Below are 17,012 nucleotides of genomic sequence, written 5' to 3'. Positions count from 1 at the left end.
CTTAGACTTCGTTGCTCTATTATTGTTGGTATTGTTAAGTTGTTCTTGTATGTTTTGCTGCATGATATCGTTTGGTAACTCTGAAGAATCAAGATTGTTGTTGAATAAGTCAATGCGTAAACACTAAAAGTTTACTTGTGAAGCAAATTTCAACGATCAGTTACTTGTGAAAGCTTTTGTAGGATTTTGCTATGCTATTTAGATAATCTAGCCATGTGAAATGACATACATGGGGTTGAAAACTTGAAAGTTGTTAACACTTGACTGAGAAGTGATGCACTGTACATGTGTAAATTGTCCGTGAGGACATAAAAGTAAATTTGTATGATTTAAATGAATTTCTAGCATATACTACGTATGATTTTTGACCCTACTAAATATTTTTTTTAGATCTGCCACAACTTCATTGACAATATCGTGCGCCATGGTGATGTATACAAAATCCTGGCCTATACTTGACCATTTCCAACCAATTGTTATGCTCCCTTGATTAAAGGCTTTGCATGCATTATATGATTACCTTAATCAATGCTTTGTACTATACTTGTTTCGCGTAAAGTTGCTGCTTTATCATGCATTCATGCACGTATCCATTGTAATCGACTTTCCAACTACGATATGAACTTCATCCAAAAGCGAATTCAACTAGTCTCATGCCATTTTTTTTGGGTGCTAAAGAGGGCTAGACCCGAAACAAAAATAAATCTAAGTAGTAACTAAACGTGGCACGGCTCCAACTCTTAGGTGGAGGCCGTGGAGCATGTGTACGGATAACCTGATACAGACCACGATAACATATAACATTACATCTAATTCGCAACTCGGCTGGCTTCTCTATAACATTGCATGAAGAAAACCTCCCAATCTAATAAATTGATCAACTTAACTCAATGATTAATTATGTGAACAAACTCCTCAATGTAGCTACTAGCTGGTACCAGTCTTGTATAAAGTAATACAAATCTCTTAATCACCCATAAACAACCCAAATGCAACCGTCTTGGATTGAGTTAAAACGCTTCCATATGATCACAACATCGTGAAGCTATATGTGAAATTATATCCCGTATCTTCATTTTTAACTACTAGCCCAAGACCTTAGTGATGGAACTTGATGAATTATGATTCTATAAGGTTGTCTTTGGCTAAACAAAGGTTAATTTATCATTAATATAAATACATCCTCCGTATTCCTCAATCAAACAAAGTTTAAAAGTAGTAGCCTCATAATCAGTTCACTAATCACATCACTAGAGCAGGTGAAAGTAGTCCACTAATTATGCAATAATCAAGTAATCATTATCTTATCCAACATTCCAGCTACTACTTTATAAATATATAGCCTACAATATTGAGCTAACCCAATAATAGGCTACTTTTTATTTAATTTGTGTTGTACTGTCCTTTATTTTAAAGGTGATTATGTTGCCTTAACTCTAAAGCAATTCATTCTGTTACATTAATTATTTTTCATAGGTATTCTGTTACATTAATGACTTTAAAAAAAATAAATTAATAAAGTCAAAAGTTTTTTTAGTCTTTTTGTCCTTATAATTTGCTTCTTACTTTAATGGCTCATAGAGAAGTTAATTATCTTATGTGTATTACCATCACATAATTTGTAGCTTTATCCATACTAGTTTTGTAATCGACATGTAAGAAAAACTGATCTTAATCCTTGCCCTTCGACACTAGAATCAATTCATCCATATAAATTTATACACACATAGAGTTTACCAATAAGATGTCCGAAAAAAATTGTCACCTCTCTAGTCGTAATAATTTTGAATCTTTCATGACACAAGTTGAACTAAATTAAAAAAATCTCATGAGAGGATAAAAAACATTATTAATGCAACTATCTTGAAGGATATTTTTGAAAAATCATGTCATTACGAGAGATTGAAATCGAACTAATCCCGAACAAAGAAATTACATACTAGTATATGGCTACAAAGTTGGTCAATCAATTTTAATATGTATGTTTATGTCTTCAACAATACCACGGGCAAATTAAACTAAATTAAGCAAAGAGAAAAAGGTTAGGAAATTAGAATCAAGGATACTAACTTTAGTGTATAATTAATATAATGTCACAATACTTCCAAAAATGTTCCCTAGAGCAGGTAAAACTAGAGCACTAACATTAATACCCTAAATGGAGCAGAGTAACCACTTTGATATAGTCATATAAACGGTCATGTATCAAATTAGGAAATATATCTTGAGTTTAGTGGTTAGTTTCTTCATAATTTCACCACATTTTTAGTCTATAAATACTAACCAACTTTGTAGTCTTAGAATCAACAATTCCAAACTCGAAAATCTTAGTAGAGTTTGATCAACTTATCATATAACACACATGGCTTCAAAAATGCACCTAGTGTTTTTGGCTTTCCTTTCTTTGATATCGCCTTTTATGGTTGCTCAAGCAGACCCGGGTTATAGCTATGGGTACGGCTTTGGATGGGGTAGCGGCAGTGGCAATGACTATAGCTCGTTGTCTCCGTACTTCTATGACTTCTCTTGCCCTCAAGCGAACAACATTATTGCTTCGGTCTTGGAGAATGCTGTTGCACAAGACCCTCGGATGGCTGCTTCTTTGCTTAGGCTACACTTTCATGATTGCTTTGTTCAGGTTTGCATTTTTTTCTATTGTAGGCTTAAATATGTTACTTTTTTGTAGTGTATGATCAATGTAAATAATAAGAGTATATAAACCAATCATGGGCTTCAACCATCAGCTTAAGCTTTTGGTTGAGTTGGTCTTTTAACAGTAAATAATATGGTTGTGAACTTTTTTGTACAGGGGTGTGATGCTTCTATACTGCTAGATGATAGTGCGGCATTTGTAAGTGAGAAAAAGGCTAAGCCAAATCTAAATTCCTTGAGAGGTTTTACTGTCATTGATGAAATCAAAGCCAGGTTAGAAGAAGCATGCCCTGAAACTGTCTCTTGTGCTGATATCTTGGCCTTGGTAGCTCGCGCCGCCAGTGTCCTGGTAAGCCCCTTCATTCCTTATAAAACAGTACAAACAATATGCCTTAGATAAGCTAAATTTAACTTTCTAATGAACTGCTTTAAGTTCATATAGTATGTTACATTTCGTGAACTTATATAATTTTGACTTTTGATCAACAGAGTGGAGGACCTAATTGGGAAGTCCCATTAGGAAGAAGGGACTCAAAAGCAGCAAATATGCTACTTGCAAATGCAACTATTCCTCCTCCTATTCTTACAGCCCAAAAGCTTATTGCTTCATTTCAACAACAAGGCCTTGATGAAGTTGATCTTGTCGCGCTGTCAGGTAAGAGCTTCACATATACAAATAACCATACTCCCTCTGTCCACAAATAATTTTTCCCGATTGCTTAAATTTTATCTTCTCTTAAATTCACTAGGAGCACATACTATTGGGGTGGCGAGGTGTACAAGTTTTAAGCAAAGGTTGTACAGCCAAAGTGGTAACAGTCAACCAGATTTGAGCCTCGAAAAGGCTTACTTAAATGAATTGAAGTCAGTTTGTCCTTCATCAGGGGGGGACAACAACATAACTCCGTTGGATTATGCATCTCCAAAAGCCTTTGATAACACTTACTACAAACTTATCTTGGGAGGCAGGGGACTTTTGTTTACGGATCAACAACTTTATTCAGGAAATTACGCGAACCTAGCTCAATTGGTCAAGTCTTACGCCGAAGATGAAGGGTTGTTCTTTGATCAATTTGCGAAGTCCATGGTTAAGATGGGAAAAATTAGCCCTCTCTTAGGGACTAATGGTGAAGTTAGGAAGTATTGTCGTCGCCCTAATTAATTAATTAAGTACTTTTACCTCTTTAAATAGGATGATTATTGGGTTTAATTTGTGATTTATTGGGTTCTTGCAAGTTGTGAATCCGTACTAAGGTTTGATTATTCATGGTTTATTATGTCCGAATTATTTTCACGAAATTGTGGTTAATTTGTAAGCTTGATGTTGTAATCCCTGTCATAATGGAATTCTTATGCAATATAGTAAGGGTTTAAGGGAGATGTGCATTATGTTTAAGATTTATGCAATTGATCAATTATAACTTCTTCGATTCTTCTCTCTCTACTCTCTAGCTTAATAGCTTTAATTACAAAGTAATCTGTATTACTCGTAATTTAATATTGTAGTTATTTTAATAAATTAATTTGCCTCCTCGTTTTATAATAATAGAAAAAAAATCCACCTTCTTCTAATACTTAATTATACGGGTTATAGAAACATTGACTTACTATTAATCACGTACTAATGACCCCGTTTAAGGGTAACGAGGGATAATACTATTTGTTTAGGGATTGCTTCCTTACAGAAATGGGTAGATAAAAAAAAACGTCCTTTTAGCTTAAACAAGATGATGCTTTAATAGCGGATATATGAAGTCTAATTAACACGTGCAATTAAAACATAAAACCTCCATTGAATGTCTTTAGTTCTTTACCAATTCGCTATCAAGATACACACGCAAGGAGTGGGTCGGAAGTAAACCATATTAATAATATTCACTTTTTAATCTTATTATAAAGATATTTGAATTTCACTCTAGCTATTACTCGTACGTTATTCGGCATGTATGTAATAGCAATTTGACTAACTACTCATGCAATTAATAATCTTAATTAATTCCATACTTTGTTTTATAATGTACTATACTTTATATATATACATTTTCCTCATTTCTTCCCGTCAAAAATAAATAAATAAAAGTTCCTCATTTCTTCCACCTAAAATGGTCACATATTAATAATAGTTACATATATGTCGGACAATTCCTTATATTATTAATTTATGTTAGCTGACTTCAAATCATTTTAGGACTAAAGTTTTGTTGTTGTTGTTTACAAATGACTTTCTAATAATGTGAAATAAAAAGAGTGTGACCGTAAAAATGATCCAACTATTATAAAAGATTATAGAAATTTATAAGAAAATGCAAATATTACTTCGCTCGGTTATAGGTGATATGATAATTTTCAATGAAGGTAAAAGAATGACCAAAATTCTCTATTCTAAAAAATATCCGATCGGGCGCCGATATCTTAATATTGCATGCAAATAGTAACGTAAATACGTAATTGTATAATTAAATTGGTCAACTTCTGTGAATTATTTTTTTTTTTTTTGAAAAACTTGAATGAATTATATTCTTTAAATGTGAAAAGCAAAAAATTAGCCGTGTAAACGTACATGACGTCCCCCAATCATTTGTGTTACTTGAACTTGTCATATTAAGTATTAATCTCTCTATATATACACTAATCATATTCCGAAATCTTATATTATGTTCTTCATTTCATCGTTTTCCAAATTATATCTTTCACAATTTCCAACCAAATAAACCACCCAATAATTCAAACAAAAATGGCAACTCAAAGTTATAATTTTCCTAAGATCATCTTCTTTGCTGTTACATTTTCATGCCTCTTCATCACCAATTCTAATGCTCGTCGCTTGTCGGAGGAGAAGTTAACGTGGAAACGACTAATAACCGTGGATCAGTCAGGCGAAGGCGATTAAGAAACAATTCAAGGCGCGATTGATGCAGTTCCTTCTAACAACGTAGACACCACACTTATCCTAGTCAAACCGGGAACGTACAAGGAGAAAGTTACCGTACCCGAAGATAAGCTTTTTATAATGCTTAGCGGAAAAGATGCCGAAAATACAACAATCACATGGGATGATAGTGGTGATATATACACATCTCCTACTCTCTCCGTCTTTGCTTCTGATTTTATGGCTCGATATCTCACTATTCAGGTATTTTATTTTATTTTTGCTCGAAATTAATAGTCACACATACTATTTATACCATGTGATAGTATATATGTGAGTTTGAAATTAATATTGGACTTCGATTATTTCTTACAAAATACATATGGACCGGGGGAAAAAGCAGTTGCCTTGAGGGTTTCGAGCAAAAGGGCAGAATTTTCAGCATGTAAATTTATTTCTTATCAAGATACGCTTTTGGATGAACAAGGAAGCCATTTTTATAGTAACTGCTATATTGAAGGAGGAACTGATTTTATTTGTGGGAATGCAGCTTCTCTTTTCCAAGTATGTAACACTATACATGCTATACAACTTTAGTGTTGATTGATTTAATTCTCTATATTGTCATACAAATATTGATTATATTTTTTTTGTTGTATCGTTATAGAAATGTCGTATACATTCTGTTTCGTACATAGGTGGAGCAATAACTGCACAACGAAGGATGAAAGCGGAAGAAGACACAGGGTTTTATTTTGTGGATTGTAGAATTACGGGCATAAAAGGGTGCACATTGGGAAGACCATGGGGACCTTACTCAAGAGTTGTTTACGTAAACAGTGACATGTCTAATGTGGTAAACCCTCATGGATGGGATGATTGGGGCAAACCCTCCACACATAGGTGCGTATTATTCATTATCAATTACTCCGTATGTTATATAATATATGACACTCGTATATATTATCAGGTTATTATGGTATTAATGTTAATTTGATGGTATGTTTATTGAAACAGTTCGGTATACTATGGTGAATACAAATGTTACGGCCCGGGAGCCAACAGATCAAACAGAGTTGAGTGGTCGCAAGACCTCAGTAATGAAGAAGCCACTGTCCTTATTACCAATACCATGATTAGTGCCAAATCACGAATCAAACACTGATGTGTTGATAATTATTATAACTTCATTGTACATGTATTAGGGTTCTTTTTTTGGCGGATTGTACATATATCTATGTTGATTAAATATATATAATTTCATTGAATTGATTATATTACTTACTTCTACTTGTATTTTTCTTCGAAACATACCACTTGAATTGCTTTATCTTTAACTACTACACAAAAAATAAATAGGTAATGACATAATAGAGGTAGTACGCAGTTAATTTGTAGTGGCTATGTTTATTGGATGGTAATGAAATAAGCCTAAACGAAACCCAACCGCGGACATCATCTAACTGAAATCCAAACTCTATATATAAGGCTTTTTGTTTGATTAGGAGCAAAATTGTCACTAGCTATATTACGGATACTCCGTATTTCTGTTAGGAAATACTATGCAAATTTCCTTTAGAATCAGATTAGTGGGAATAAAAAATATATATGAATAATACAAATAAATGAACAAATATTTGTATCTCTAATTATGCTGCAAAATTTATTGAAAAAGATAAATAATACACAAGTGTTCATAACACTTGTTATAACTCACAACCATATGCACCCCAATCACACCCGAGAATTTTCTCTAAAAAATTATCTTAAAGCTTCTCTCTCTGCTTTATGTTTTCTTTTGTTTTTGGGATGAATATAACAAATCATAACTTAAGTTTATATAGATCCTATATTTCTAAATATGACTTTATTAATTTAGAAAACTATTTTTTTCCTTCACATTTCGTAGGAAATCATTCACGTATTGCTAAGAAAATCTAAGGCTCATATTTGTTTTCCTTTTTTAAATTGTGGTGATCTTAACATTTTCTTTTAAAAAAAAAATTGGGGGCAATTAGCAAAACTTAAAAACAATCCTTCAATCATAGCCAGCCAATGAGCCAAACTTGGCATCAATTGATCATACATTCATAGTTTCATACTAATTAATATACTTTGTACCATTGAAGAGGAAGGATATATAATACCAAAAATGCTTGAATTTGGCTACCAAAAGTGAAATATGATCAGTCATAAGACTCATAACCCAAGTTCAAGTTATAAGACTTATAACTAAGATCATAGCTCAATGCGGTTCATTTAATAAACAAGGCTATATTTCACCACCAAAAAGTGGCTAATTTTCTCAAAATAAATAAAGAAATAAACTTATTATTTTAAACAAATTATCACAATATTGAATGGAGATCTTTCAACACAATTTTCCATCTAGTAGTTGTTATAACAGATAATTAGTTATAATTATTTTCTCCATTTCATATATTATTATGCTGTTAAAGAGTTTACAATTACTTTACATACTTTGGCCCAATTCACATTACTTTGATAATTGAACTGGATTTACGGGACTTCCTTCAATAAGTAAAAAAATATAAATAGAAAAGGGGGAAAAAACGATTTTAAGTGCTCACGTGCAAGTCACGTGACTTTTTTTGGCCGGAAAAAAAGTCAATAGTCGAAATCTGGTTAAAGGACTCTCGCCACAACCTAAGTGTAATAAAAGGACCTTTAGTGACACCTATTGTATAAAAGGATTTTTACCATAAAGTGACCTAATTAAAAAGACCTTTTTGACAAATTTTTCTTTTTCATTAAATGAATAATTCGTTATTTTTTATGAATGACTTTATTTTATAGTACTTTTTATAAAAGAATAAATTTGTAAAAAAAATTTGAACTACGTACAAGTTATTGTAAATCTTTATAAAATTTGGTTAAACCGTGCATTGCACGAGACTTAAGCTGCTATACATATGTATATCATGATATACTTTTCACATGACTATATGTTCATTAAGCAACTTAATATATGCAATGCATACTTTTGATCATTAGATGGTCAACACTCAAAACGCCAGGTTAATACGGTCTAAGGAGAAATAAAATAATTTAGAAGATAAATTTCTACATTATCAAATCTTATAAGATTGCAGATGATAATGTTGGGAAATAATTTTGGCACACCAAAATTGATTTTGGCACACCTTTTATGTGAGAGCACAGTTTTTTATGCTCTCTCATATAGGGGTGTGCCAAAATTCAATAATAGTGTGCTAAAATCATTTTCTGATAATGTTCTTTCTAACGTCTAATTAACTACGAAGTATTAAATAAGCTTAAACTGTATAAACAATAATATAATAAATGCATAGATATATTTTTTTGAAAAGAAATAAATGCATATATATGGAACGGGGGAAGTAGATGAAATAATAAGCTAATGAATTATCGAGAGCACCCTTGTTAGTTGCTACGGTGTACCTTTTCATGTACTTCGTATAATTATATTAGTCCGTTCAATTTTTATTTTAAAAAAAAATAAAAATCAGAACACCAAAGTTGATAATATTATGTTGTTGCAAAGCAATGAAGCTAGCTTACATACATTGAATAAAGGATTTATTTGCTTCATCAACACAAAATATACATACGCAGTAGCTAATTTATGAATGACCTTATTATTTTTTATCTTTTATTTTTTTTTTGAAGAAAGATTGACCTCATTATTTAATTATCTTATCATCATACAATCACACAGATGTCACCCAAAATTTTTGAAAACGTATACTATGAATTGACACGAGTTAGAAACAATAACTAGGAGAATTTCACCTTACAACCAAGACCATATTTTAGCCATGTGCTCATCACAAGCTAAGGTGTAAACTACAAGCACACGAACAAGGAAATAAAAGTAAAATTATAGGCATAGTTAGTTACTAACGTGTGATTTTGTTATAATATATGTATTAAAATAATTACATTAGATAATATTATTAATGCTTATATTTAATCTTCGACTAGCATATTAAAATTAGTAGCTAGTTGGTATACAATGTTGACTAACCTTATCTTCTCCCAAACCCAATCACAAAGGGGAAAGAATCACGAACTTTTCAACTACGCGCCGAAAACTTTAAACAACATGCAAATGATAACGTAATTATGTTATTACAATGGTCATCTTTTATAGAATGTTTTAAATGTAAATTGCAAGATATCAGCCGTTACATCCCCCAATCATTGTCTTATTTACTTAATCACGTCATGTTGCTCTCTATATATACACTAATCAAATTACCAAATCTTATTACAATTACTTCCTAATCATATCTTTTGATCACAAAAACACAAAACACAATTATATACCCACTAATAATGGCAACTCAAAGCTCTTATTTTCCTAAGATCATCTTCTTTGTGTTTACATTATGTTGCTTCATTAGCAACTCTAATGCTCGATTATTGTCCGAGAAATTAACTTGGAAACGACTACTAACCGTAGATCAATCAGGCGGAGGTAAGTTCAAAACAATACAAGACGCAATTGATGCGGTTCCTTCTAACAATGTAGACGTTACACTAATCCTAGTTATGCCCGGAACGTACAAGGAAAAAGTTACCGTACCCGAAGATAAACCCTTTATAATACTTAGTGGTAGAGATGTTTTAAATACTACTATTACATGGGATGATAGTGGTGATATATACACGTCTCCTACTCTCTCCGTCTTTGCTTCTGATTTTATGGCTCGATACCTTACCATCGAGGTATGTACAAATATATTTTGTTAGAAACATATGTCCTATATTAATAGTCACGTGTACTATATATTATTTAGGTACAGAGTATCACATTGATTATTTCTTGCAGAATACATATGGGCCGGGGGCGAAAGCAGTTGCCTTGAGGGTTTCGAGCGAAAGGGCAGAGTTTTATGCATGTAGAATAACATCATATCAAGACACACTTTTGGATGAGGGAGGGAGTCACTTCTATAGCAATTGCTATATTGAAGGAGGAACTGATTTCATTTGTGGCAATGCAGCTTCTCTATTCCAAGTATGTAACATTATACTATAAAATCGCGTTCATATGATGATTAGATAATTTATCTTCATTGTCGTACCACAACTAATTTAATTTGATTTTGGAATGTTGTAGAAATGTCATATACATTCCATTTCAAAAGAAAATGGGGCAATAACAGCACAAAGAAGGTCAAAACCTGAAGAAGACACGGGATTTTATTTCGTGGATTGTCGAGTTACTGGCATAAAAAGTTACACATTGGGAAGGCCATGGGGACCTTATTCTAGGGTTGTTTTCGTAAACAGTTACATGTCAAGTGAGGTAAATTCTCAAGGATGGGACGATTGGGGAAAACCCTCCACACATAGGTGCGTATTATATTTTTGTTAGTATATCAAATATCAATTACTCCTTATGTTTCATAATACGATACATTATGTTAATGTGTTTCTTTTTGTCCATTTAAACAGTTCGGTGTACTATGGTGAAAGCAAATGTTATGGACAAGGAGCCAACAGATCGAAAAGAGTTGAGTGGTCGCAAAGCCTCACAAATCAAGAAGCTCATACAATTTTGTCTAAGACCATGATTAGAGCTAAATTGAAGATCAAAGCATAATTATTCAAAGACTAATTAAATTTAAGTTGTAGAATTGCTACTTGATTATTGTACATATGATTCTTTATTTATTCTTAATTCTTTTGTCAGATTGTACATATAGTAAATGATAAATCTATGTTGAATTGATTATTTTTAGTTAATTTATCAATTAATTGAAGTGCATTATTCTAAAAGGAACTCTGCGTGCAAAGCTCAAGTTATTTAATTTTAATAAGTAACACTTCTAGCTCTTTTGTTCAAGAGCAATTATTGTGTTTAAATTAAAGCTAGGATACGTACGACTCAAATTGGTTCAAATCTAATCTAAAGGTATATCTTTAACGATGATTATATTTTATATTGTATTGCTAAGTACAAGAGTTTTTTTGTTGGGTCCAAATGAGTCACAGGGACATTGTAAATTACAAATTATAAATACAAATGGAAAGAGAAAAGAAGGTTTTCGAAAAATGCAATCTGTCAAGGCTGTCATATACGTACTCAAATGCATACATCATACATGTCTGGCCCTCGGTTGTTGTCACTAAGCCAATAATTATTAATAAGGATGTACTTAATTAAATTGGATTAATTCAAGGGGCAAGTCAAAGCAAGATAAATACCATGCAATTTTGTTACTTTATGTATTTTTCTTTTTTGTGCTTATTCATGCTACATCTAAGCATATCCACAGCGCAAGGCCTTGAGTATCATATATGTGTTCTTAACAATAAACAAAATTGTGAGTTAATTATCACACATCGTAACGATTGAAAAGTGTGGGTTCTCATTCTTTCGTAAGCAGTCTAATACTTCCTCCATTTCTTTTTAGTTGACGCGTTTCTTTAGTCACGTTTGTCAATGCATAACTTCAACTGTTTATATCTTTAATTACCGATAAACAAAAATTATAAAAAGTTGATATTTTGAAATTATATATCGTGACGAATCTAACAAGATCTCACATGACGATATTTTTCTTTACGTATAAAGCATTAAACACAGTCAAGAGGGAGTGAGTGAATAGTGCTAAAGTAAAAACGTGTCAACTAAAAAAAACGGAGGTAGTACTATTCTAACTTAGCTCATTTTTACTTAATTACTTTTAACCATGAGCCACTAAAGATTATGGAACAGATAATTACTTTTAACCATGAGCCACTAAAGATTATGGAACAGATGAAATCGATTTTATCTCAAAAAATTCCACATCCTTAATAGCTGAAGTGGGTCATGTGCTAAAGATGAGTCTAAGGGGGTTTTATCCCAAAATCACATGTCAATAAAAGGAGTAGCTCCTAAGTCTTATAAAGTGTTTAACAACCTCTTCTTTTATCAAAGTAGGACATTACAAGTGTTGTTTGGGAAGGCTATACCTCAACACTCCAACACTCCCCCTCACATGTAAGGTCCCTTATAATTCCATCACATGTGATATTTCATGGGGGTCAAACATATTTGTTCACTTCCCCTGATCACGGATAAGTTGGCCTAGTGTACTTGTGCCATTAAAAGTCTCAATTGTCGATCTGACTTTGATATCATGTTAAATTCAAGAGCAAGTTGAAGAAGAAAATATTTTTGTATTTGTTGTATTCAAGAATAGGGTAGCCCATTTGTTGGGTTGAATGTTGATGTAGAAGTTGTGTTTTGTATGCGTCATATACTCATATCATAGATGAAGTTCTATGATTTGGAAGTAAATTATAGATGAAGTTCAAATTAAAGGTGGGAGGACATCTAATGTAAATAAGCGTCTCAAAAGGTGTATGGTTAGATCTTGAAATTCTTAGGAGGTTATTTTATCACGTAAGGCACAATTTAATGCTTAATAGACCCTTTTTTCTTGAGTTAGAAATCATTTTTTGGGTTGTTTAAAACTATGTATAGTAAATTTGCTTGTTTTGTAGTAATTTGTTGTTTCACGTTCTTTAGTTAGTGTGATGGGGATTTCATTTTTGAGCTTGTGCTCCTTTTTTTTTTTAATTTTTTAATATCAATTAGAAAAATTATCTCATATCTTTGACATCATCCTAAAACTTTACCAATTAAATTAACATCCGCACAATACATGTCATTAATTCATTACTCCATACAATAAAGGTAACCCATTTGCAATGTTGCAAATCACGCAGCACACCATACCAAAATTTTAAAACAAAATGAAAAACAACCAAGAGATGATGCACGAACCCATTGCTAATTTTCAACGGCATAAAAGGGTCAAAACATCACATTTGAAGAACAATGCACTGAATGTCTTAACTATTTGGCAACATTACGCTACAAATTAAACTAAGTACAAAGTATATTAATAGACCAAAATCTTGACATATTCCTCCCCAAAAGACGTCAAATAATTGTTAGAGTGACCAAAAAGCCATCAAAAATCCACCAAATTCCACTTCTTCGGCGTTATCACTTAAAAATTACAAGAGTAATGGATTAATGTTGTCTTATCCAATTATTTATGGAACTATGAACTACAAAGTCTATTAATTGCTTAAAACCTAATTTAGAACATCTCATTAATGAGGATGAATCAATGTTTTTTTCTTTTAATACGAGATATGTATTTCTTGCCCTTTCAAGAAGTCAAACGTCCCACCAGCCCATTCCTTGCATAAATATCAATGTGTAATATTACCTAATTTGACAGATTGTTTTGTTGAATTGTAGCTCAAATCAAGATTCAAAATGAAGTCAACCTCCTTTTTTTTTCTTTTTTTTTTTTTAATATCGTAAATTAAGTCAAATTGAATAACTCCCTTAGCTTAATCACCTTGTTTTGTAATACTCTCTCCACTTTAAAACAATATTAGTGTTTAGAATTGACATGCAAATAACATATATCATATTTTTAATTGATAAATAATTAATTGGCGTATTATACTATTATATGAAAATGTAATAATTAGATGAAAATTAATACTAAAATAACTTATGGATGGAGTATATGACATTCACTAATTAAGCTCAAAGTTTTGTTATATTCAGTATTTCATATGAATATATGATGTAACAATATACTAGCTCTTAAAATTTCTTATAAATATATTCGAAATAACAATAGTTGCATGACTTGCACCACATTAGCGGTGGTATGGTGATATCATTGTTAGTTGTTCCACACGTACGCCAATCAATCATCTAACGGTACCAAGCAAAGCTTGGTCTAGTATTAAGGTTTGATCAAACTCCACTAGAGACAATTTGGGGTGGGGATTCCCTTACCCTTCCCCCCCACCCCCCACTTTCAAATTATCTAACCCACTAACCCGGGTCGGGTTGAATCTATAAGAGGTTCCGACCCGATAGGGCCCTTCTTCTTACCGTAAAAATAAAAAAATAAAAAAAAATAATAAAAAAAAAAAATCAATCATCCAACGATACACTAGATATATCTATCAGTACAATTCCTCGTGAAACAAGTCAATAAGCCATCATAAAATAATATTATGCGGAAGGAAATGAAACAATTATTATGCGAGTTCCTCAATATAAGTTATACGCCATAATAACAAAGAGTTTTTTTTAAAAAAAAAAAAAAAAAAGACAGTTGTTGCAAATTAACCAAATAAATCTAGTTTTTCATAAAACGTGGGTAACGTGTGTACTAATCACGCTGACCTCCTGACGACTCCTCTATTCTCAGCAACTGTTGCCTCCTTAAACTCATTTTTAATTTTCTTCTTCATTATGTTTACCCGCCGAAAACTTGTTTTTAAATGCTCTTTTTGCTAACTTTTTTTCCTTGTCAACCGCAACAAAACGGCAAATCTTGTAATTCAATCTTTATAAAAACCTTATATTATAATTTTATAACTAACCATCACCTTCTATTTATACACTACCCATCTCGATTCCTTTGTTCATCACTTCTTTCTAAGTCCAAATTTGTTATATATTCCATATAATTGATCATATAATATTAATCTTCTAGGTGTAACGTTTATTTTAACGCTTTTTTTTATTTTATTTGTACGTAGTACCATGGAAGTTCGTGGGTGTTTGTTGATTTTCTTGTTTGTGATCGGATTTTGTTTGGAAATGGCGATAACTTGTAATGCTCAAGGGAAATGGAGTAAAATTATCACGGTCGATCAATCGGGGAAGAAGGGTAGCTACGTGAAGATACAAGATGCAATTGACGCGGTCCCGTCTAACAATGTACAACATATTTTTATTAGGGTGGAGCCTGGAATTTACAAGGAGAAGATTGTTGTACCTGAAGATAAACCCTTTATAACATTAAGTGGTAGAAATGCAAATACTACGGTTATCACTTGGAATGATGGTGGAGATATATTCAAATCTCCTACTGTTAGTGTCTTTGCTAGTGATTTTACGGGTCGTTACCTCACTATTCAGGTAAATAATTATAATAGGGGTTCAGATTTTGAGTTCATCCTTAGCAGCTGAGATTTAGTTTTTAGGGGTATTTAATTGTCGCATCACTAGTTTGATAATTATTATATCAATTTTGTGCAGAATACATATGGTATGACAAAGAAAGCAGTAGCATTGAGGGTAACAAGTGAAAAGGCGGTGTTTTTTGCATGTAAAATTACATCATACCAAGATACACTTCTAGATGAGAGTGGGAGACATTTCTATTACAATTGTTTCATTGAAGGAGGCACTGACTTCATCTTTGGAAATGCAGCTTCTCTTTTCAAGGTATCTATGCATAATTACTCACTAAATTTACTTATTAACAAACATAAATGAAAATTGTATCTAGTTTTTTCGCTAAATCGAAATTAATTAGTGTATGTAAATTGTGCAGCAATGTCATTTGCATTCAATCTCACAAGAAAATGGGGCAATAACAGCCCAAAGAAGATCATCAGAAGAAGAAAAAACGGGATTTTATTTTGTGGGATGCAAAATTACGGGTGTCAAAAGTTGTACATTAGGCAGACCTTGGGGTCCTTATGCTAGAGTGGTTTTCTCACAAACTTACATGTCTAGTGCGGTTCTACCTCAAGGATGGGATGATTGGGGCAAACCATCTATCCACAGGTATTATATATTACATTTTTTTCTTCTAGCGGATGTCAATTTCACGTGTTTTTTCAATGGCATGCGAGATTCTTAAACAATATCCTATCTCATGAGAATTTCGTGAATTCAACATCCTCAAATGGAATACTCTGTAGTGATTAGTGAACAGGTTTTTTAAACTAACTGTATACAAGTATATAAAAAGTATAGATGTCAATCAGTCAATTAAATTGGTTAACACTCACTAAATAATCATATAACTTTCAAATTTTCGATAGTAACATGTTACGGAGTACATAATTTTATATATATATATATATATATTTTTAATCATTTTTATGCCGAAAAAAACTGATCATTTGGCCAGGAGAAACTCTATAAACAGAGTCCCATTTAAATGTGTGATTATTAGTCAATTTTTTAGTTGTCCTTCCTTTTTCATTGGTTAATAATTATAATAAGACCATCCAATTATAATGGTTAATAATTGGTCTAATTTGGTTGTTGTTGATGTAGGACTGCATTCTACGGTGAATACAAATGCTATGGACCAGGGGCTAGAAGAACAAGACGAGTTGAGTGGTCACTTAGCCTTTCTAATCATCAAGCCTCACCTTATTTGACTATGAGTTTGATGGATGGAAAAACTTGGGTTAGGGCCTAATTTTAACCATTTTATTCAAATTTATGTAGGCAATGTATGTATAATTTGGAAAATTACCAACATTATTGATAATGGAATTTCTTTTAGTTTTTATTCACCTCTTTTTTGTATTTGTACTTGTTTCTTAGTTGTAGTAATGTTGTCCATTATGAATTAATGATTATATATATTCAACCATTAAAATCTACGATAAAAAATCTTATGTTAATGGCAATCAAAACTTTTTT

General features: G+C 32.1%; 3 protein-coding genes and 1 pseudogene across 3 annotated transcripts; all 4 read left to right on the top strand.

Annotated features, from left to right (window-relative positions):
* The first annotated feature begins 2,190 nt into the window (after positions 1-2,190).
* On the top strand, positions 2,191-4,030 carry LOC110723280 (peroxidase 9-like). Its single transcript, XM_021902623.1, has 4 exons — positions 2,191-2,638; positions 2,810-3,001; positions 3,142-3,307; positions 3,402-4,030. The coding sequence occupies exons 1-4, from the start codon at positions 2,363-2,365 to the stop codon at positions 3,812-3,814; spliced, it is 1,047 nt and encodes a 348-aa protein (XP_021758315.1). The 5' UTR covers positions 2,191-2,362; the 3' UTR covers positions 3,815-4,030.
* Positions 4,031-5,018: 988 nt separating this feature from the next.
* Positions 5,019-6,735, top strand: LOC110723355 (annotated as a pseudogene).
* Positions 6,736-9,668: 2,933 nt separating this feature from the next.
* On the top strand, positions 9,669-10,565 carry LOC110723354 (putative pectinesterase 11). The gene is made up of 2 exons (XM_021902705.1): positions 9,669-10,252; positions 10,356-10,565. Exons 1-2 carry the CDS (start codon positions 9,860-9,862, stop codon positions 10,563-10,565), a joined length of 603 nt encoding a protein of 200 aa, XP_021758397.1. The 5' UTR covers positions 9,669-9,859.
* Positions 10,566-15,007: 4,442 nt separating this feature from the next.
* Positions 15,008-16,925, top strand: LOC110723234 (putative pectinesterase 11). The gene is made up of 4 exons (XM_021902573.1): positions 15,008-15,485; positions 15,606-15,794; positions 15,904-16,139; positions 16,638-16,925. Exons 1-4 carry the CDS (start codon positions 15,108-15,110, stop codon positions 16,783-16,785), a joined length of 951 nt encoding a protein of 316 aa, XP_021758265.1. The 5' UTR covers positions 15,008-15,107; the 3' UTR covers positions 16,786-16,925.
* The last annotated feature ends 87 nt before the right edge of the window (positions 16,926-17,012 follow it).

Source organism: Chenopodium quinoa, unplaced genomic scaffold (genome assembly GCF_001683475.1).
Source record: "Chenopodium quinoa cultivar QQ74 unplaced genomic scaffold, ASM168347v1, whole genome shotgun sequence".
Classification (NCBI taxonomy): domain Eukaryota; kingdom Viridiplantae; phylum Streptophyta; class Magnoliopsida; order Caryophyllales; family Amaranthaceae; genus Chenopodium; species Chenopodium quinoa.
The sequence above is the reverse complement of the archived record's forward strand: the minus strand, read 5'-3'. Positions and strand labels throughout refer to the sequence as shown.

Excerpts from the sequence above, each read along its gene's own strand:
- LOC110723280 (XM_021902623.1), top strand. The coding sequence starts at position 2,363 with ATGGCTTCAAAAATGCACCTAGTGTTTTTGGCTTTCCTTTCTTTGATA. Across the intron at positions 2,639-2,809 it reads TTCATGATTGCTTTGTTCAG|GGGTGTGATGCTTCTATACT; the intron begins GTTTGCATTTTT and ends TTTTTTGTACAG. Across the intron at positions 3,002-3,141 it reads CTCGCGCCGCCAGTGTCCTG|AGTGGAGGACCTAATTGGGA; the intron begins GTAAGCCCCTTC and ends TTTGATCAACAG.
- LOC110723354 (XM_021902705.1), top strand. The coding sequence starts at position 9,860 with ATGGCAACTCAAAGCTCTTATTTTCCTAAGATCATCTTCTTTGTGTTT. Across the intron at positions 10,253-10,355 it reads CTCGATACCTTACCATCGAG|AATACATATGGGCCGGGGGC; the intron begins GTATGTACAAAT and ends TATTTCTTGCAG.
- LOC110723234 (XM_021902573.1), top strand. The coding sequence starts at position 15,108 with ATGGAAGTTCGTGGGTGTTTGTTGATTTTCTTGTTTGTGATCGGATTT. Across the intron at positions 15,486-15,605 it reads GTCGTTACCTCACTATTCAG|AATACATATGGTATGACAAA; the intron begins GTAAATAATTAT and ends AATTTTGTGCAG. Across the intron at positions 16,140-16,637 it reads GGCAAACCATCTATCCACAG|GACTGCATTCTACGGTGAAT; the intron begins GTATTATATATT and ends TTGTTGATGTAG.